General features: G+C 42.6%; 1 protein-coding gene across 3 annotated transcripts in view; it reads right to left on the bottom strand.

Moving 5' to 3' along the window:
* Positions 1-22,593, bottom strand: part of LOC116939864 (alpha-1,3-mannosyl-glycoprotein 4-beta-N-acetylglucosaminyltransferase C-like) — a 35,624-nt gene that overhangs the window by 8,305 nt on the left and 4,726 nt on the right. For 2 of the 3 annotated variants that reach the window (XM_076065270.1, XM_032948793.2), the window contains exons 2-3: positions 1,823-1,953; positions 855-1,014 (exon numbers count right to left, since the gene is read on the bottom strand). In XM_076065270.1, coding sequence (XP_075921385.1) covers positions 855-1,014; positions 1,823-1,933 — 271 coding nt within the window. In that variant the 5' untranslated portion in view covers positions 1,934-1,953. Of the gene's footprint in view, positions 1-854; positions 1,015-1,822; positions 1,954-12,037; positions 12,516-22,593 lie in introns of those variants that run through there. The other variant, XM_032948795.2, reaches the window with a different exon arrangement.

Raw genomic sequence — 22,593 nt, 5'->3', positions numbered from 1 at the left:
GTAGTTTACAACATATTCTTGGTTCTTTCGGTGAAGTCACGTAGAAGGGAAACAATAAAATAATAAAAAAATATGTTTTTATTATTTTACTTTACCGAAAGAACCAATAATATGAATTGCTGCAGTCATGAAAGCTTTAAATCAAAAGTTTACAACATGTAAAAACAGAATCTCTCTAGTCAAACATGGAGTGGTTCTGCTCTGTTATGCTGGGGACGAATCTCTCAAAAATAGACACTGTGGACTTCCTACAAAGTCGTATCTATTTGACCAACCCTGGAGGAATGATGACCTTTATTTTCGCCCGGTGACTGTGTTTGGAACTCACAGCCTCTGCCTTAAGCTGAGCGATCTGCCACATTGCAAATAAATGGTTGAAGAGGTCTATTTAGAATGCTAATAACAAGATCACTTTGAATCCATCAGCCGACAGCTGCATCCAAATGTTCATAGAATACATATTTATTTTTAAATGTAGCAGACAATATTTGAATGGATTGCCTTGTTAAAATAATGCAATTTGGTACCTTGAATTTATGGTCAGAAGTCATCTGCAATGTCAGGCAATAAAGCTATCCAAGTTGATCATCCAGTATTCAAACTTCTGTTGTTTTAGTGTATTACAACAAATAGCAGAGGTGGGTAGGTGGATTTGTTTCATTGTTAAAATACATCACAATATAATGGTGAAATGTACTTCGTTACTAGACATTAGAGATGTCACTATACAGCACTTACCCAAAGAGTCCAACCAAGCCAAAAATATAAATTGCCATCAGTAATTGAATGTATTAGCAAATGGGGAAATAAAATGTCAAAAAAGCAATTACAAATAAAAAAATATGGAACTCAACTCTTTTCTGTTGTAAAGATGTCCTCTGTGATGTTGCTGAATATGAGCCTTGTGGTATTAAACATCAGTATTCGAGAAGTGGCTTTGCCCTCGTGAGGATGTGAAGCTTCAGAGATGATGTCCAGCAGTTCTTGCGTAATCACTGGCGAGTTTCCACGTCTCTAAATCACAAACAATGCATATATTCATAGTGAATACAAAACTGGGAATAACAATTGATCCGAACGCTCAACAACAACTGCAAATGCCCGTCTTTGCAGCCGGAATAATTTTATCACGATGTGCATGGACATATAAAACCGATGTATCAGTGCTCTAATTAAGCCCAGTAACCAGTAGGGAGGTACTCTACTCAAGCAGAAAGGCAACAAATACTGAATATACTTCACCACACATAGTAACTGGATTTGCAGGTGGCACCTGTCTCCAATGGTAGTGTTCACACACCACACCAGGCACTTATTTAATGGAAAGCTGACCTAGTGGAGGGCCTGGACAGATTTGCATATCCATTTGCCACTGATGTTATCATTGGGCCGGCGTCATACTGGGTCACTGGGATCACATCGCAGTGCACCAACTACTACACTGCGCACGTCTTGCTCACCCGTTCTCAGCCACCCCACCATATGCTAGCACTCCACTCGATGTTGCAAGCCACAGTGGAGGCTGCTGGGCAGCTTTTCTTCCAAAGGTCTACGTCCTCAAAACAATTGGCAGTTAAAGGGTTAAGTTATTTTATTTCCACTGCCAACGTTTACCCAGCAATTTCTGCAAGTCACGTGTGGTAGGGTAAAGTGTTGGTGTGTGCCCATCTCTTCCATGATGCCTGGCTAGTGTGGAAAAAGTAGTCTCTCGAGAGCACGTGTGTGCTTGGGTCGGGAACAATCTAGGATTCATGAGCACCATGTGAGACTCCTCATTGTTTTTGGACTATGTATGAATGCTTTCACCATTTTATGAACCTACCGATGTCTTGTATGGCTGCTCCCAGGACAGCACGAACGCCATTAAGAGCACGAGGCTGACGACGATGGTGAAGAGGAGCAGCACGCGGCCGCATTTCCACTGTAGCCTCATGCTCCTTGCAGACCTGCAGACTGCCAGATGTGCAATATGTGCAATCCTCAACGCGTGCATCCATTTCCGATTATGGACATGATCAATTATTTTACCATTTTCAGAAAAAGGATGCTTTAACCTTCAACCTGTATTTGCCGCCAAATAGTAGGTAAAATTAGGCAAGTACATTTCTTATGGCAACTTTCAGAAAAAGGATGCTTTACTTCAACCTGTATTTGGCTCCAAATAGTAGGTAAAATTAGGCAAGTACATTTTATATGGCAACTTTCAGAAAAAGGATGCTTTAACCTTCAACCTGTATTTGGCTCCAAATAGTAGGTAAAATTAGGCAAGTACATTTTTTATGCCAACTTTCAGAAAAAGGATGCTTTAACCTTCAACCTGTATTTGGCTCCAAATAGTAGGTAAAATTAAGCAAGTACATTTTTTATGGCAACTTTCAGAAAAAGGATGCTTTACTTCAACCTGTATTTGGCTCCAAATAGTAGGTAAAATTAGGCAAGTACATTTTTTATGGCAACTTTCAGAAAAAGGATGCTTTAACCTTCAACCTGGATTTGGCTCCAAATAGTAGGTAAAATTAGGCAAGTACATTTTATATGGCAACTTTCAGAAAAAGGATGCTTTAACCTTCAACCTGTATTTGGCTCCAAATAGTAGGTAAAATTAGGCAAGTACATTTTTTATGCCAACTTTCAGAAAAAGGATGCTTTAACCTTCAACCTGTATTTGGCTCCAAATAGTAGGTAAAATTAAGCAAGTACATTTTTTATGGCAACTTTCAGAAAAAGGATGCTTTACTTCAACCTGTATTTGGCTCCAAATAGTAGGTAAAATTAGGCAAGTACATTTTTTATGGCAACTTTCAGAAAAAGGATGCTTTAACCTTCAACCTGGATTTGGCTCCAAATAGTAGGTAAAATTAGGCAAGTACATTTTATATGGCAACTTTCAGAAAAAGGATGCTTTACTTCAACCTGTATTTGGCTCCAAATAGTAGGTAAAATTAGGCAAGTACATTTTTTATGGCAACTTTCAGAAAAAGGATGCTTTAACCTTCAACCTGGATTTGGCTCCAAATAGTAGGTAAAATGAGGCAAGTACATTTTTTATGGCAACTTTCAGAAAAAGGATGCTTTAACCTTCAACCTGTATTTGGCTCCAAATAGTAGGTAAAATTAGGCAAGTACATTTTTTATGGCAACTTTCAGAAAAAGTATGCTTTACTTCAACCTGTATTTGACTCCAAATAGTAGGTAAAATTAGGCAAGTACATTTTTTATGGCAACTTACAAGTACAACATTGCATAGCTATGATCCATTTTAAATATAGTTCGAATGTGCGTAGATTGCAATCAGCTCTATTCAATATGTTCTGTGACATTAAATACGTTTGTGAAAATCCCATTTCTCCGAACACACCAACTCCCCTCAGAGGTAGGGCCTGTAAAGTCGTTGTTATGAACTTGGAGGGCCGAGGGATATGGGTGGTTCAGGGTCCATGCCAGCTCGTTCCAGCCCTTGGTTATTACGTAGGTTATAATAGTTACCCATTTATGAATGTACTTGCTAAAGAAACTTCCGTTTTCCATTCAGACCAATTGTTGAGTTACAATTTGATTGCAACAGGTTATAAGGGAGTAAAGGTTAAAATATAGTAAAGTAATCCCTCGTAAAGTATTCCCTCGTAATTCATGAACTTGCTATCCACAACTTTGGCTATCTGCGAGGGAAATAAAAGTGATGAGAGATAAAGTGGTTAAATAAAAGAATGAGATACTTTCATATTTATATCATGTTTATTTGTGTTCACCATTGCTTTTCTGTTATAATAATTTGCACGTATTTAATAGCTTATGTGTCTATTTAATGTTGTTCATATCAAAAAGGTTTTCGTAGGACAATATCAGTCACGACATTTGATATTCACAAGCATCTCTGGAACATAATCCTTGCGAATAATTAGGGAATATTGTATTAACACTTGCAGTATGCGACTAACATTTTAAAGCCATTTTGCAGTGAGATCTAAGATTTAAGCCCTGTGAAACACGCTATTGATGCGAGTTATTTTATGTATTAGTTTAGAATACAGCTGTTGTGACCAGTGGCAGAAGTGAGGCCACGGATGAGAGAAAGTTGAGGGACAATGTGGCTAATAATGGGAAGTGATAATGCGTGAAAGGGAATCATTACAAAGGCCTTCTTTTGGGACCAGAGTTGATCAAGAATTGAATATTCTTCCATCTTTCAATTAACCATTTCACTGGTGGGGCATGTTGGGGCTCTTCAACCACCACTTCATACAAATTCTGACACCGATATGCCCTGCATGTTTGTTGAGTGCGTTTACATCTGCCAGCCTGCTTTTTGTTAATGTTGTTAAATTGGAGTAAGTGTAGCATTGAACATTACTCTGAAATACTGTTTGACATTTTGACATAAAACCACTTAAATTAGAACAGGGGTCGGCAAACTCTGCTTCGTGACGTAATGTACATGTGTAGTGACATAGCGGATGTCACTGTGTGGTGCCGGCCCTAAAGGGGCACGGCGTGCGATGTACTCGCATCACGGACATCACGTGTGTAGCGACATCGTGAACGTCACTTAGTAATGCCGGCTCTAGCGAGGCACGGCGTGCGATGCATTGTCATCGCGGACACCCCGTCATCTGAAGCAACGGCAAGAAATGTTTCTTGCCGTTGCTTTTCACACCTGATGACGACCGTTTGTGTTATGGTCGAAACGTCGTGATAATTTTTATTGTTTTATATATTTTATTATTTTATTGTTTCCCTTCAACGTGACTTTACCGAAAGAGCTAAGAATATGAATTACTGCAGTCACGAAAGCTTTAAATCAAAACAAGAGTCCATCTTGAGGGTACCCCAATGGGTTCTCCCTTATCGCCAGTGGTAGCGAATGTTTTCATGGAGACAGATGCCATCCAGACATCCACCCTACTGTACGTCCTTCCTTGTGGAAGAGATACGTAGATGACATGTTCGTCATCTGGCCACATGGCCTGCCAGCACTGAACCAATTTCTCAACCACATCAATTCCATACACCCGTCTATCATATTCACCATGGAAGTGGAAAATGATGGCAAGCTACCGTTCCTGGATGTTTTGATCAAGAAGAGACCTGATGGCTCGTTGTGACATTCGGTCGACAGGAAAGCCTGACTCCCACCACCATCCAGCCCAGAAGAATTCCCTCATCAAAACACTAAACCATAGGGCCCGCTGCATCTCCGACCAGCACCACCTAGCTAGTGAGTTGGAGCACGTACACCAAGCCCTCAGGGTGAACGGATACTCGTACCGTACAATCCGCAAAGCTGCCTCCCCAGCCATGGGGAGATAACCTTCTGAGGATCCAACCAAAACCATCACTTTACCATACATACAGTGAGGGAAAAAAGTATTTGATCCCCTGCTGATTTTGTACGTTTGCCCACTGACAAAGAAATGATCAGTCTATAATTTTAATGGTAGGTTTACTTGAATAGTGAGAGACAGAATAACAACAAAAAATATCCAGAAAAACGCATGTCAAAAATGTTATGAATTGATTTGCATTTTAATGAGGGAAATAAGTATTTGACCCCTCTGCAAAACATGACTTAGTACTTGGTGGCAACACCCTTGTTGGCAATCAGAGGTCAGACTTTTCTTGTAGTTGGCCACCAGGTTTGCACGCATCTCAGGAGGGATTTTGCCCCAATCCTCTTTGCAGATCTTCTCCAAGTCATTATGGTTTCGAGTCTGACGTTTGGCAACTCGAACCTTCAGCTTCCTCCACAGATTTTCTATGGGATTAAGGTCTGGAGACTGGTTAGGCCACTCCTGGACATTAATGTGCTTCTTTTTGAGCCACTCCTTTGTTGCCTTGGCCATGTGTTTTGGGTCATTGTCATGCTGGAATACCCATCCACGACTCATTTTCAATGCCCTGGCTGAGGGAAGGAGGTTCTCACCCAAGATTTGAAGGTACATGGCCCCGTCCATCGTCCCTTTGATGCGGTGAAGTTGTCCTGTCCCCTTAACAGAAAACACCCCCAAAGCATAATGTTTCCACCTCCATGTTTGACGGTGGGGATGGTGTTATTGGGGTCATAGGCAGCATTCGTCCTCCTCCAAACACGGCGAGTTGAGTTGATGCCAAAGAGCTCCATTTTGGTCTCATCTGACCACAACACTTTCACCCCGTTGTGCTCTGAATCATTCAGATGTTCATTGGCAAACTTCAGACGGGCATGTATATGTGCTTTCTTGAGCAAGGGGACCTTGCGGGCGCTGCAGGATTTCAGTCCTTCACGGCGTAGTGTGTTACCAATTGTTTTCTTGGTGACTATGGTCCCAGCTGCCTTGAGATCATTGACAAGATCCTCCCGTGTAGTTCTGGGCTGATTTCTCACCGTTCTCATGATAATTGCAACTCCACGAGGTGAGATCTTGCATGGAGCCCCAGGCCGAGGGAGATTGACAGTTCTTGTGTTTCTTCCATTTGCGAATAATCGCACCAACTGTTGTCACCTTCTCACCAAGCTGCTTGGCAATGGTCTTATAGCCCATTCCAGCCTTGTGTAGGTCTACAATCTTGTCCCTGACATCCTTGGAGAGCTCTTTGGTCTTGGCCATGGTGGAGAGTTTGGAATCTGATTGATTGATTGATTTCTTCTGTGGACAGGTGCCTTTTATACAGGTAACAAGCTGAGATTAGGAGCACTCCCTTTAAGAGTGTATTCCTAATCTCAGCTTGTTACCTGTATAAAATACACCTGGGAGCCAGAACTCTTTCTGATTGAGAGGGGGTCAAATACTTATTTCCCTAATTAAAATGCAAATCAATTTATAGCATTTATGACATGGGTTTTTCTGGATATTTTTGTTATTCTGTCTCTCACTGTTCAAATAAACTGATCATAAAATTAGTTTAATGTTTGGTTCGATTTAGAACATCTTTCCAATGGTTGCTTAATTTGAAACCATCTTCTCGGTTTAAATTGTGTCCGTGCTTGTAAATCTGAATTGCCTTGTGAACAAATCTCTGATAAAAACCCGTGGGTTTGCAAAGAACCTTGGTATCGGAGAAAATTATATCGTGATCACCCACAGTGTTGTAAAAGTGATCAGCTACGGCAGAATAATTCGTTCTGCCGTGTTTCAAATCTGATTTGTGCTTGCGAATTCGGTCAGAGACATGTCGCTTCGTCTCCCCGATATAGCAATCACCGCAGGTACAACTCAATTTGTAAACCCCGGGGTACTGTAAGTCAGGAATGACATCCTTCACGGATGGGATCAGATCACGAACCTTGTGCACTGTATTGAACCGGACCTGGATCTTGTGTTTGTTCAGAATTTAGGAAATCTTTTTAGTGACGCCTGCTATATATGGTAGTGTGATGGTTTTGACCGGAGTATCAAGTGGTTGTTTCTGAATGGAGGGAGAGACAGCTTGGCGGATGATACGGTCAGAGTATCCATTCCTTTTGAGGGCCAGGTGTATATGTTTTAATTCACTGGTCAGGTGGTGTTGGTCCGAAATGCAATGAGCCCTATGGTATAAAGTTTTGATGAGAGAATTATTTTAAGCTGGTTGGTGGTGGGAATCAGGTTTAAAGTAGGAATCTGTGTGGGTGGGTTTCCTGTAGACAGAATGCCCCAATGAGCCATCAGGTCTCCTCTCAAACAGAACATAAACCTTCAGTTTATCCGAACGCTCAACCACAAATGCAAATGCCTGGCTTTGCAACCGGAAGCATGTAATCATGATATGTAGGTGTAAATTATCTTTACAATGGATGCAAAGTGTGGGTTTGTGTTTCACTATGCAATTCAGCAATGAGTCAGACAATTGCAAGTGTCCGCTTGCCAATTTGGGACACTTCATCATCCCGTTAGCATTGATAAGATGAGCACTACAGTACTGTGCTTCGTGGGAAATCAACAGGAGTCCTAAGAACAAAAAGTGGAATTTCCACCAATGGCCTATGGTTAACAACATATATTACCCCATACTTATAAACAAAAATGGCCATTCATCACTAAGTGGCAGTGATGTCACCACGGCGCTTGTGCCAGGCGATGTGCATGTTCAGGCCTGCTTGCAGGTCATGAGACAGACCCAGGTGCCATGGGTTGACTGGCCGATACACCATTTGTGCCCCCTACTCTGCCAACTTGCTGTGTTATAAGAGCAGAGATACACTTGTGACAAGCACTGTACCTCTATACCTCAATACACCTATTCATTTACAACTACATTGCGTTGGGAATGTAAAAGAGCAGTACTGTAAGGCCCTTAAGGTACTGTTGTATATGCCGGGTCTTGAAAATTTAATGAAAATAAGAAAAAATAAATGAAATTTGGGAAAAATTGTGTAATTATTCGAATTTTGTTAATTGATGTAATTATGCACGTAAATTGTGCTAATTTGGAAGGTGTAATTGTATGCGATTATGCTAATGCACACCGTTATGATAATTAGGCTTAACCTCGTTGTCTAGGGTAGTATTATCAATCGGGATCATACAATTAATTGTAAGAAGTTATGCAGGTGTGATGTAAGTATGCTAGATTAAGCTCGGCTTCGTTGTCTAGGGTTGTATTATCAATCGGGATAATACAATTATTCTCGCTTAACATTTACTGATTATATCTTAGTGTATTTATATCAGGTCTCCAAATTCAAATCTCACCGCAGGATATAGTTCTTATAACTAAGATTATTACGCATGAACTTAGGAAGGCACCACTCAGACACTTCTGTGTTAAGCAATTTTAATTTCTAAACAAAACATAACACTCTAATATGCGAACCCTTATGCTTAGAATTGTCAACACAGTACTCCTGGAGATGTTCTCCTCATCGATCCATACATTTAACCCTCAATGATCACGTTGTTAAACTGGGTAACAGAACAATTGATTAATTCCTTAGAGTAACGCGAGCATATACGGCGATAGGAACAAGAAGTCCTTTAAAATTAATGCAACGATATTCATACGAAGGCAATAAAGAAACATGTCCCTAAAGCAATAGTCGTTATCAATTAATTCATTGGCAAGATTACAACCTTAACGAAAACGAATGACTAAAAAACTTCTACAATCGCATTCATGTAACTCGATGGGCAGCAATTTTCTTCACGATCAGTTGATACTTAACGCACCACCTTGGAATGGCAACCCTTCTTGAAACACAAAGATAACTTTTTGGAACAATCTTATTTGTCCCGATATGCGTGTTGTGTGTGTGTGTCTTTTTTGCCACTTGTTCAATTCTTTGCGTTAAGCAGACGCCGAGGTTGGGCATCCCTTGTATCAAAAATGTGTTTGTTCCCTGCGGAGCGGTGAGGGTGCGAGGGTGTGAGTGTATCATACGGACAGCTTGGCACTCCCTCTTTCACACGGGCGGCCACAGTTTCTGTCCACAGCTGGGTGGAAGAGTCAGCACGACGCTCGCCGTCGGTGCGCGATGATCCCGTCGTCAGGTAGCGCCCGCAGCTCGTCCGCTGGCAGCTGGCACCCTGGCTTGGTGACGTTGGTGGAAGTGTGGGTCGAACCCACGGCGCTCTCGCCGGCGCTCTCCTCTTCCTCACGGGCGGCTGGTCAGGCTCTTTCTCCTGCTGGATGAGCCGAGTCGGCACAACGCTTGTCCGCTGGCAGCTGTCTCCCTTGCTTGGTGGCGCTGGTGGCGCTGCTGGGCGCTCTCTCCGACTCCGTGCTCTTTGGCGATGCTTGATTGCGCGTGCAGCTCGTTCGCTGGTGGCAGACACCCTTGCTCGGTGGAGCTGGTTCTCTGTGATGCTGGCTTGGTCGATGCTTGGCGCTTTCCGCCCTTTCTCCAGGTTGAGTGCTTGTCGTCGCTCGGCACTCTTTCTCTCTCATTTCTCTTGCTCTCCTTGATCGTGCAGCTGCCAGCTTCACACGGACACCCGCCCTTACTTTAGGGCTGCGCTTTGTCATTGCTCAACTTTCGTGCTCTTCACCCTTCTTCCAGGAGGGCTCTTGCTGTGAGCTTCTCGTCGCTGGCTGGATCACTCACTCTCAAAACTTGAAAATTGTATTTGCACACCTCTTACACAACTCTGATAGCTTAGTACAATACAGCTTACCGCAATCCTTGATTCCGCAAGCGACTCAAAACATCAGAATGAATGTAGAATAAAACTTTCAGCCATACTCTTGTCAGTTCATGCCGAACTCAGCTCTTAACAACACATCGTCCCTTCTCTTTGTGAGACACGACACCCATGGTTGATCTCGAGGCTCTGCCCCGGAGCCAGCCTGCCCCTTTGCAAGACTGTCATTCGCAGCACTCCTTCTTGCAGAGCTGTCCCTAGCCGGGCTTAAATGTGAAATTCTCTCTCCTCTCTCCGCGTCTCTTGCGAGAGAGAAAAACAACAGATGCCCTGTGTCACCATCCTCCTCCCGTGGCAGCAGCGGCCTGGCTGCCCCCCACCCCCCTTTTTGACCTTTGACTGTTTTACCATCACATTTTGTTTGTTTGCATTCCCAACCCCTCTCTTCGTGGTCTCTCCTATTAGGGAGGAGAGGCACTCTTCCTTCATACATATTTTATGGCTACCATGTGTTTGTGTCAAATTGTTGGAAGACAAAGGCGGCCGGGGAGGCTCTGATTTCATGGAATACATATTATCTGGTCTTGTGTGTTTGACCTATTTTCTTGTATCTCTTTTGAGTTACCCTAGTGGGGAGTAGCGGGTTTGGGGGCGCTTTATTTATTTATTTGATCGATTATTATTATTAAACAAATGGCAGAATTATTGTCAATATTATTTTTTGGAAAAAGGCCTATATATACCACAGTACTATTACAAAACTAAAATAATGCCCCCCATTTAAGCAAGATGTGGAAACGTAAGTACTGTGCAGTGGCCATTACATACTGGCATAACATTATTTTTGGATGCCGAAAATCTATGGGACATTGCATAAGTGTTGCAATATGCTCTATACGGTATGGGAGCAGCAGTGTCACACATGTCTTGTGCATGGCACTATGAACCGAACGACCGGAGTTCAATTACGAGTCTCAGCTGATAGTGTCAATTTATATCTGAACCAGTTCTGGGCAACAACCGCAAAGATCAGTAAGGTGGTTTACTATCAAGCCTCATGACACAATCATCATCCAGCAGTGGACTGACCCAGGGCTGTAAATGTATGGAATGTATGCAGCAATGCAATACATAACTTTCCACAATATTTGTTTAAATTCCTCACCATCACTGCCATCTAATGTAATAAACATGCATTATATCACATAAAAAATGTCTAATTTATTTGTTCATATAATTTGTTCAGCTATTTTTAGGTCCTGCAGCGAGAAAAACCCATCGGGTAAATAATTTCACTATTTATCTACTTATGTCATCACATGTAATTTCTAAGAAACATTTTCACACGTAATCAACTTGAACAGATTGCTCATAATGCATAACTGTCTCTTGCAGCTGTCATTCAAGCTTTTAGTCTGAGTATTTAAGCCAGCTTTCAATTTCCAGCTGTCAACAGCAAGGGCTGTCATCATTTTCGCAATGGACAATAACAACTTTGGGCTTTTATAGGTTTTCACTGTTTGGGGTGATTCATCGAGAAGCAAATTACCCTATATGTCCACAAATAACAACCAACCCACATGCATAAAATTGGAATTAATTTAGAGTTTCCTCAGGTTGATTTATACAGCAGTGTAATCGGGCACGAGGACATCACAAAGTATCGTAGATTAGTGGAAATAATGTACTATTTTTTTTAAATACCAAGTCAAAAGCTAGACATTGCAGTAGAAATGCTACACAAATGAAGTACAAAGCATTATGAATGTGATATTCTTTATATTTAAATTTACGTTACACAGCTGAACAATCTTGCGATGTTGTCTGTAAGCCGAGCTGGCTGATAACTTGTAGGCAACCGAATGAACCGGAAACAGCTTTGACACATCTCCATAAGCAAGCTAACAAGCTCCATGGCGTGCAAGTAAACCAATTCCTCCAGAGTTAATGTGCAAGTACAACAACAACAACAAAATAAAGTAAAACATGTAGTGTGTATTCACCTTTTAGAAAACGATTCTTTGACGAACAGGTCCTTTGGAAAACGCTGGGCTTTTATTTAGTCCTCTATACAAAGTAACGCGCAGATGAGAGACAAAGCCGACACCATTCTTTCAGACCGAAATGTGCAAAGTACCCAAGCAATTTAAAACGAAATGTACAAACCCACACTCGTGACGCGAGACGATGTTGCCAGCCATTCAGCCGACGTTACGGTTAAACATTACGTAAAAAAAAAACTGTCAAAGATAAGACCGCGTTCTAGAAACTACACTGGAAGTCAATTTATTGCCGGGGTCATAAAAGGCGTCAATTTATTAACGGATTACAGTACAGGTAACTATTGACCGTCTCTCTCTTTGGAAGAAAGACAGGCCATCGAATGAAAACAGAAGAGTGCGCGATTTGTGATGGATATTGTACATAGTACACAGGCCAGCCACTTATACTGGTAGGAACCTCTGGTTACACCACCAGCCCACAGGGGATTATTGTGTCCGTCCGTCCGTCGTGCATACAAACATGGGAGGGGTGGGGCTGGGTGGAGAGGGTGGGGAGGGGCTGGGTGCGGAGGGTCGGGCGGGGAAGGTGAGGCTGGGCGGGGAAGGTGAGGCTGGGTGGGGGGTGGGAGGGCTGGGGCTGGATGGGGGGTGGGAGTGGTGGGGCTGGGTGGGGAGGGGCTGGTCACCCCGTGGTGCCCTTATAAAACTCAACGTTTAACCTACTCACGCCGGCTTGTGCCCACCCTCACAGTCGGGCATAAAGTGAGGGAAAAAAGCATTTGATCCTCTGCTGATTTTGTACGTTTGGCTAAACATTTGTTTTACTAAAATAATCATGTAGGTTGAATCAACCATCAACCCCAAAACCTAAAGCAACACCAATTGTGTTGACAACATTTTGTAACTATAACACCACGAGTCAAGACGTCTGGGCAATCAAACAATCGAGATTCTTACACCTCCGATTAGCACGTTTAGCTACGTACAATGCGAAGAAGTTCAACATATGTACAGACCTGAGCAACCATTCCTCATTGGAGCAGGAGGACGCTTTGCCTTGACCCAATCGCTATTGAAGAGTGTGCGTTCATAACGCGAATTGGATAGAACGTTATGTATTAGGAAGCACTTTTTTAATAACGTGGATGAGAATTGGATATAACGCGATAGAGTGAACGGAACTACCTCGCAGCGTGAGTAGGATTAAGCGGTTGTACGGCCGCGTCGGCGGAGCATCGCACAAGGCGGGATGCTGCTGGATGCTCCCAGATGCTACCCAGACGCCTCAGTCTTTGTTCAGCCTGCATACGCATCTCACGTTATCACGACCTGTGCTTTACCCCGTATTATATATATAGTTTATTACAAGAAGATTTTTCCAAAAGGCGGTGTTCTTCAGGAATGCAACTACCACGTTGCAGGAGAACAGTCTGTATTCCAATTTCTCTACCGACTCCAAATTAAACCCCAGATCAAGTCAATATTACTCTCACCATCATCTTCAAGAGCCTCCATGGACTTGCCTCTGCCTGCCTCTTCCCTGCCATCTCACTATTCCCTCCATGCACTTTCCTCTCCGACAACCAAGGCATTCTGTCGAAGCAGTAGGGACAGGTGTTCTTTATTGCAAGGCCGGCGGGCCAATGGCGCCCCCTGGTGGCCTTTAGTGCGACCACCGACAATATACAAATGTGAAAATACCCCTTGCAGGCGGTGTAACGGTCCTCACATTGATATCTTATTGGCAAAAGTGCCCCCCCCCCCTTCAAAATTAGTGAAGGACACTGCAGTGGGAGGTCACCTTCTAAACCGCTTCCCAAATGACCTTGAAGTCTTCCCCCCAGCCATTCATCCTTTCGACACTCTTTCCCAATTCAAGTCCAGGGCACTGTCGACTGCTTGTCCACTGTTGAATGGTTCATGGTCAACAATAGAGATGATCTTTTCCTAACACCTGCTTGAGAATGGACACATTTTCACTTGACAACATTTTTCTTAAAGCAAATTCTGAGTCTGCTTGAGCACGAAAAAATGTTGACGTAACACCCTCATATTACAGTTGAATACATTTGACGGAGCAAACTTCCTGGAAAATATTTCTCTTGTTGGGCTCTCCATATCAAGTGTAAATTATATGGTTTTAGTATGGCCATAGAGGGAACTGTAATCCGGTCTTCATCTGAGGCCAGAAACTTGGGAGTTATCCGAGACCTCAGTTTTAATTTGAGGCCCACGTATGTATAATTACCCAAAACGCATTTTCCCCCCCATTCACGCAACATAGCTCAACTAAGACCCTATGCTGTTCCTTCCTGATGCTGATAGGCTGGTGCATACCCTCATTTCATCAAGGTTGGATTACTGAAATGCCTTCCTTTGCTGGCGTTTCTAAAAGTGTTTTAAATAGACTACAAACGCAGCTGCCCAGGTTTTAAATGTAAAGCGTGTGACCGTATTACCCTTTCCCCCCTGCACTGGCTCCCTATAAAGTACAGAATCGTCTTGAAGGTTCTTCTTCACGTTTAAGGCCTTAACGGGAGGTGGCTCCCAAATCTCATCGATCTGCTTAAGCTATATATTCCACTGAGAAAACTAAGATCTGCTGATTCTGGTCTACTCGTTAACCTAAAGACCAGCCTTTGTTCTATGAGACAGAGAGTTTTTTGCAGCCAGGCTCCGCCATTGTGGAATTTCCTTCTTCAGTCCATTTGGGAATCTGTGTCTGTTACCCTTCAAATCATATCTTAAAACTCACCTGTTTTTAAAAGCTTTCTCCGTAACTTAAGCTTCATGTAAAACGCCTTGAGCAAATTGCGCTATAGAAAACCAAGTTTATTTTTTCATTTTCGCAGTGTCTCATTTCACATTCAGCATGGGTATTATCCAATTTACATTAACCTTGTGATCACTGAGCAGCAATGCTACCAAAGCATGATCCTGAGCAAGGCGGCATGTGACACATACTTTTGCAGAACACATTGTTGGCTGGTCATGCTCAGTTAAACTATATCCATCTGATCCAGCATTACTTTTCATTGTGAAGGCTTCATGCAGTCCAAATGCATAACGTTCTGGGACCCATGTGACAATACATAAAAAGTTACGTGCGCTTTAAACTTCAACACGAGCCAATTTGGTTATCCTTTTAAATAAAAACGATAGAAATGCAATTTTAAATCTGGATCATATGGTTAGTAAAAGTCTGTTTAGGCTTTGCCACTGTAATGTTCCAAAAAGCATTTGCAGACACAAGTGAAGTATGCATTCTTCACAACTTGCTCCTACTTACTCTTCACTCTTTAGAAACACTACCTTCTTACTATTCGCATCTCCGATTAGCACGGTTGACTACGTACGGTGCCAAGTTCAACATGCATAGATAAATAGTACTTGCTTGTGTTGAACCAATGCTGCTGAAATTAAACTTTTAGAAGATTACGTGCACTGATGGGATGTGTTAAACACGCATTTCATTTTTCATAGAGGAACAGATGTGAAGGTGGCATATTGCATATTTATTTGACCACATTCGATTGGTGGTTCCTCTCATGTTGAAGAGGTGTCTAATTAACATCCGTTAATTCTACATATTGCATTTCTATATTTACATGTATTACAATTTACCAATTTTATATTGCATGTAACATTGTAAAAACCTTCCACTAGTCCTGCGGTAATAATTTTTTCACCTGTGATTACCGGACCCGACCGAGCAACCCATTTTAGCATTGCCAACTTACCCACGTCGCGACCCACTTTAATTAGACCTGCAACCGGATCGTGCACATTTTTTATACCTCCAATTGGATACTTGGACGATTCCAGCAGTTTTAAAGCACTAACTACCAAATAAAAAAAAAATCTGCTCATAAATATGAATTTTAAAGAGTTTACCACAAATGGCACAAATAAAAAATATATATAACCATATATCTACAGAGTGGCTGTTATGTAGCAATTTGTGTAGAAAGTTGTGCTTTATGAAAATTCAGTTGAAAATGTCCCCGCTTCAAGTTCTTGTCAAATTCCGATTTACCCATCACAAGATGTATATCCTCCACACAATTTCAACCCTGCTCTGACATTTGTTTGACATCAGTCGACATTTAAAAAAAAATGGTGAAAAAAAGAACTAAATTAAGCTTACAGGTCTGCTCTTTGGGTCTTTCGATAACGGCACGTTCAAGTTTTTCAAGTTTCATTTATTAGGTATAGCCCTGTGAGCCATGCGGGTCTTGAGTCGGGTGCAACCGCAACAAACTAAATATGAACAGAGAAACATCTTAAAGCGCCGACGCGCAACAGAAACATCCTGGATAAACCAGCAAATTTTCCCAAAAAAACCCCCCACCGTATTCATACGTAGTACGAATTCCTGCAGTCACGAAAGCTTTAAGGTCAAGATCTCACAGGTCTGGTAAGCCATCAACTCAACTCGACCGCGTATTCACTTCGGCTCTAAACACGCACACTCGGACGCTGCGAGCACTGTCCAAAAACGGTACGAAATGTAGTACTGCCCAATCTATAGAAAATGTTCATCTAGAAATTGGGCGGGTCACCCTTGAGTCACCAGATATGACCCGAACTACAAGCCGTTACAGTGGCTGCGTTTCGACCAGACGCGCGGGTTCCCACAGGTACCCGGCCCGATATGCAGGACTTTTAGCTCCCACCACTGTACTGTTGGCTTTATAGATTTTTTTTTTTTTACCGAAGATGGCTTATGCCTGTGAACAAATAACCCAGTGTACCAAATATTGTCAAATATATAAGCCAAGTAGGGTTGCGCTTGGATGATAAACCACCGTGCGCAAGATCCATCTGCAACAGGCGTTGTGGGCAGTGCAGCAAACGACAATGTTCTGCAGGGTCCCCACTCCCACCAACACACATCAACCATTCATAATAAAGGTTTTTGGGTTAGATCGCGTTATTTATAAATGTGTCGTAACCCTCCACCACCCGACACGGCCAATCAGCAAAAAAAAGTGTCACGTTGACAAAAGACAAATAATTCACTACTTTAGCCCATTGGTGTGTTGAAGAGTGAATCCACAACATTTACAGTTTGAGTACGACACATCAACCACCGTGGGCGAAATTAGTCAAATTTCTCATGGCCCGCAAGTTGTGAGGAAGCCCTCATCCAGCAATGGATAAAAAAATGGGCTGTACAATTACTCTACATACAAATGGTTTATACAGCATCTGCTTATTATTGACCTATTTTGCTAACGCTCTCACCGACATTTGTATATGTTATCTTGTGATATAGATTTCGAATTTTATGCTAAATATAGTACTCTACATATAGTCTGTGGCGTTTTATTTTGGACCGTTGATAAGGAAAGACTGGTGAATATGAATAAATAAAATCCTTACTTGATGTGCCGTTGTGGTATGGGATATGTGGTATATTATACCACTTCAGCCAGCAACAATTAGGGAATCAATGACCCTTAATGATGACTTGTTGGCTTTTGTCATCGATTATCCCATTTCTCTCAGTAGGTATGGATTCAGTATTTTGGTTTGCCATTAAGAAATGCTGATGTAGAAACACGAAATGTTTTATTGTATGCGTGCACCTTGCTTTGTGGACATGACAAGGGCAATAAAACATGTTTTTTGTGTGGTGTCCAAATACCGCACATTGCACTGTCACAGTATAATTACAGTTCAACATTCCGGGGGACAATTTATCAGTATCCATTTGCACAAAATAAGTGGTCCAGACATGTGAGGCTTGAAGGGGTTGGACAGCGTATGATAATATTGCATTGCTCTATACTTTTTGGTTATTTCAGTAAAGTCACGTAGGTAGCAAAAAATAATAGCCCACGACGTTTCGATCGCCACACAAGCAACCGTCATCAGGTAGGAGAAGACGATTGCTTGTGTGGCAATGGAAACGTCGTGATTTATTTTATTTTCTACCTAGTGACTTTACCGAAAGAACCAAAGAGCATGGATTCCTGCAGTCACGAAAGCTTCAAATCAATATTGCCTTGACCATCAGAGTACTTTTCCAGCACCATTAAGCCCACGTGCCACATTTTCTGTGCATTTAATATGCTGACAAGACAGAAGGTCATGAAATAAACTGCTCTCTTGTCTGTACAGTCAGTAATAAACGGAGGACAAATATTGTTGTAAGACAGGATCTTGAAGAATACACTGCAAAGGATTATGATAATCTTAATTGTCCAAAACAAAAACTTCTCCCATAAAACCTTTCGAGGCTCTGGAGAGTGACATTATTACGTAACAGCAAATATGCAGCCAGGTTCTGAGCTATAGGCACACAAGTGAGAAAGTCAGGTGTGAACCTCCATAAGAAAAACATGGTTGCTCCATGCACAAACAACTTAGTCACATTTGTCAATAAAACCAACATAAAAAAAAAACATTTGGCGACCGGACAAAGATGAAGTGCACATTGCTTTAAATATTGGAAAGTTTTTTGGAGTTACTAAGAATGTATTCCTGTATGAAAAAGGTCATATTTGTGAACGTCAATAGGAAATTACCTTTGGACCATGGACACACTGTACTGGATGGGTTTGGGCATTTAATTATACCCAAGAGTTTGTCTGGTGCTCAATCGTTACACATTCCCGTTTAAAAACTGGTTATCTCCATATACAGTGAGGGAAAAAAGTATTTGATCCCCTGCTGATTTTGTACGTTTGCCCACTGACAAAGAAATGATCAGTCTATAATTTTAATGGTAGGTTTATTTGAACAGTGAGAGACAGAATAACAACAACAAAATCCAGAAAAACGCATGTCCAAAATGTCATAAATTGATTTGCATTTTAATGAGGGAAATAAGTATTTGACCCCCTCTCAATCAGAAAGATTTCTGGCTCCCAGGTGTCTTTTATACAGGTAACGAGCTGAGATTAGGAGCACACTCTTAAAGGGAGTGCTCCTAATCTCAGCTTGTTACCTGTATAAAAGACACCTGTCCACAGAAGCAGTCAATCAATCAGATTCCAAACTCTCCACCATGGCCAAGACCAAAGAGCTCTCCAAGGGTGTCAGGGACAAGATTGTAGACTGGAATGGGCTACAAGACCATTGCCAAGCAGCTTGGTGAGAAGGTGACAACAGTTAGTGCGATTATTCGCAAATGGAAGAAACACAAAAGAACTGTCAATCTCCCTCGGCCTGGGGCTCCATGCAAGATCTCACCTCGTGGAGTTGCAATGATCATGAGAACGGTGAGGAATCTGCCCAGAACTACACGGGAGGATCTTGTCAATGATCTCAAGGCAGCTGCGACCATAGTCACCAAGAAAACAATTGGTAAAAATAAAACATAATAAAATAAAATTATCACGACGTTTCGGCCACAACACAAGTAGCCTTCATAATAAAGGTTTTTGGGTTAAATCGCGTTATTTATAAATGGGTCGTAACCCTCCACCACCCGGCACGGCCAATCAGCAAAAAAAAGTGTCACGTTGACAAAAGACAAATAATTCACTACTTTAGCCTACCGGTGTGTTGAAGAGTGAATCCACAACATTTACAGTTTGAGTACAACGTTTCGCTGGTAATTACATCCAGCATCATCGGGAGCAAGCGAGGGCTTTACCATTCTGGCGAATTTCCCGATGATGCTGGATGTAATTACCAGCGAAACGTCGTACTCAAACTGTAACTGTTGTGGATTCACTCTTCAACACACCGGTGGGCTAAAGTAGTGAATTATTTGTCTTTTGTCAACGTGACACTTTTTTTCGTTGATTGGCCGTGTCGGGTGGTGGAGGGTTACGACACATTTATAAATAACGCGATCTAACCCAACAACCTTTATTATGAATATTGGTCGCGAAAGCCTACGTGTTAAACTGACAAGTAGCCTTCTTCAGGTGAAGGAACATTAGTTTACTATATGGTATTCATTATATAGTGTAGTGTATACCCAGTTACTTTATGTTAATAGCTCAACTTATTGAAGTATATATTTAGCACATTTATTCTATTGATGTAGTTTATACTTATTTTTTTCACATCGCTTTATTATATGATAGTTGGGTAGTTGCAGTCCTTTAGCGTCCATATACTAAATGCCTCTGTTGATATGTAAACTTTGACTTTAACATAGCTATTTCCGTGACCAGTCACATGCTAACCCCTCACATTAACATCATGCTAATCTCCCAGTTACATGCTAATTTCTGACTTTAACACCCTGCTGATCCAACACTTTAACACAGCTATTTCAATGCTAAATTCTCCTGTTTGATATGTAAACTCCTTTGTCAAGGCGATTTACCTCTCCCACCTAGCTAAAAAGACGCTGCGAATCTTAGCAGCGTTCATTGAAGCGCTGTCGTCCCGACAGTTCTGTTCCTTCACCTGGTAGAAGGCTACTTGTGTTGTGGCCGGAACGTCGTGAGAATTTTATTTTATTATGTTTTATTTTTATTACTTTGTTTCCATTCTACATGACTTTACCGAAAGAACCAAGAAGATGAATCCCTGCAGTCACAAAAGCTTTAAATCGAAATTTAACAATTGGTAACACACTACGCCGTGAAGGACTGAGATCCTGCAGCACCCGCAAGGTCCCCCTGCTCAAGAAAGCACACATACATGCCCGTCTGAAGTTTGCCAATGAACATCTGAATGATTCAGAGGACAACTGGGTGAAAGTGTTGTGGTCAGATGAGACGAAAATGGAGCTCTTTGGCATCAACTCAACTCGCCGTGTTTGGAGGGGGAATTCTGCCTATGACCCCAAGAACACTATCCCCACCGTCAAACATGGAGGTGGAAACATTATGCTTTGGGGAGAGTTTTTCTGCTAAGGGGACAGGACAACTTCACCGCATCAAAGGGACGATGGACGGGGCCATGTACCGTCAAATCTTGGGTGAGAACCTCCTTCCCTCAGCCAGGGCATTGAAAATGGGTCGTGGATGGGTATTTCAGCAAGACAATGACCCAAAACACACGGCCAAGGCAAAAAAGGAGTGGCTTAAGAAGAAGCACATTAAGGTCCTGGAGTGGCCTAGCCAGTCTCCAGACCTTAATCCTATAGAAAATCCGTGGAGGGAGCTGAAGGTTCGAGTTGCCAAACGTCAGCCTCGAAACCTTAATGACTTGGAGACGATCTGCAAAGAGGAGTGGGACAAAATCCCTCCTGAGATGTGTGCAAACCTGGTGGCCAACTACAAGAAACGTCTGACCTCTGTGATTGCCAACAAGGGTTTTGCCACCAAGTAATGTTTTTCAGAGGGGTCAAATACTTATTTCCCTCATTAAAATACAAATCAATTTATAACATTTTTGACATGCGTTTTTCTGGATTTTGTTGTTGTTATTCTGTCTCTCACTGTTCAAATAAACCTACCATTAAAATTATAGACTCATCATTTCTTTGTCAGTGGGCAAACGTACAAAATCAGAAGGGAATAAAAAACTTTTTCCCTCACTGTATGTGGTGGTCACTCTGTAAACACACACACACTACACAGTACCTACCAGAGCGGGGTCATTGATAACCCTGACCAAGACCCCGCCAGAGGGGTGGAGGCTATGGAGTGTGTGTGTGTGATCCCCCAGAACCCTGCCCCTAGGCAGAAAGCGGGATAAACAAACAGATCGGTTGGACTACCTGTGGCCAGAACCCCTCCTGAGGGGAGGTGGCTGTGGGGGATCTGTGATCCCTCAGAACCCCGCCCCTCGGTGGGGAATCGTATAAAAGGCGGGCTCCTGAGAGCAGAGCTCAGTTCGCCTCAAGCCGAAGTCGAGGAGCCACCTGGAGACGTGACCCTGGACCCCATGCCCCGACGTCCTTCTAAGGGCCGGGGCTCAGTGCGGTGCCAGAGGTCGAGAGGCTAGGACCCTGAGGTTCCCTCAGCCCGACGTCCTTCTGAGGACCGGGTCTGGACGGGCCAGTGGTCAGCGACCCACCGGTGCCAGCGGTGGGTCAGCCTCCTTAGCTCCAGCCAGCCGGAGGGCTATAGGAGTAGGTCAGTGGCTAGGATAGATAGCCCGGAGGCTGTACCTCCACAGGTTGTGGGTGGAAGGGGCCATTACCCCTTCATGTTAAATCCTAGTGAGTGTTGTTAAAGATATAAATAAAACGTGGTGCTTCCTACTACGACTCCGTCTCCATACACGACTACTACATATACATAAAAGGCAACGTTGTGATTGTGTGTCTGTTCGAAATGTTTAGCGTACTTCCCGACATGCAACAAACTTGAAATTTGCCATGTGGGTACTTTCCAGACTGTACACCATGCAACAATTATAAAAAATACACTTTTGTGTTTTTTGGGGGGGGAGCCCAATAATGCATTTATTTTTTGCACGGCAAGTGAGCTGTGACGTCAAATCTGTCATGTGACCCGTGCACATGGAAGCGTAACGCATTGTAGTGTAGCGGGAAGCGCGCTGCGCTACCGGCGACCCGAGTTCGATTCCCGCTCACGGCCACCAGCGGTGACGATTATTTCAACCGCTCCTGGGCCTCCCCTAGGTCGACTCAGCCTCAAACGAGTAACTGGTGTGGTGTGTGAACATCGCCACTT

Source organism: Petromyzon marinus, chromosome 7, assembly GCF_048934315.1.
Source record: "Petromyzon marinus isolate PM22_M1 ecotype Great Lakes invasive population chromosome 7, UKy_Petmar_22M1.pri1.0, whole genome shotgun sequence".
NCBI lineage: Eukaryota > Metazoa > Chordata > Hyperoartia > Petromyzontiformes > Petromyzontidae > Petromyzon > Petromyzon marinus.
The sequence above is the reverse complement of the archived record's forward strand: the minus strand, read 5'-3'. Positions and strand labels throughout refer to the sequence as shown.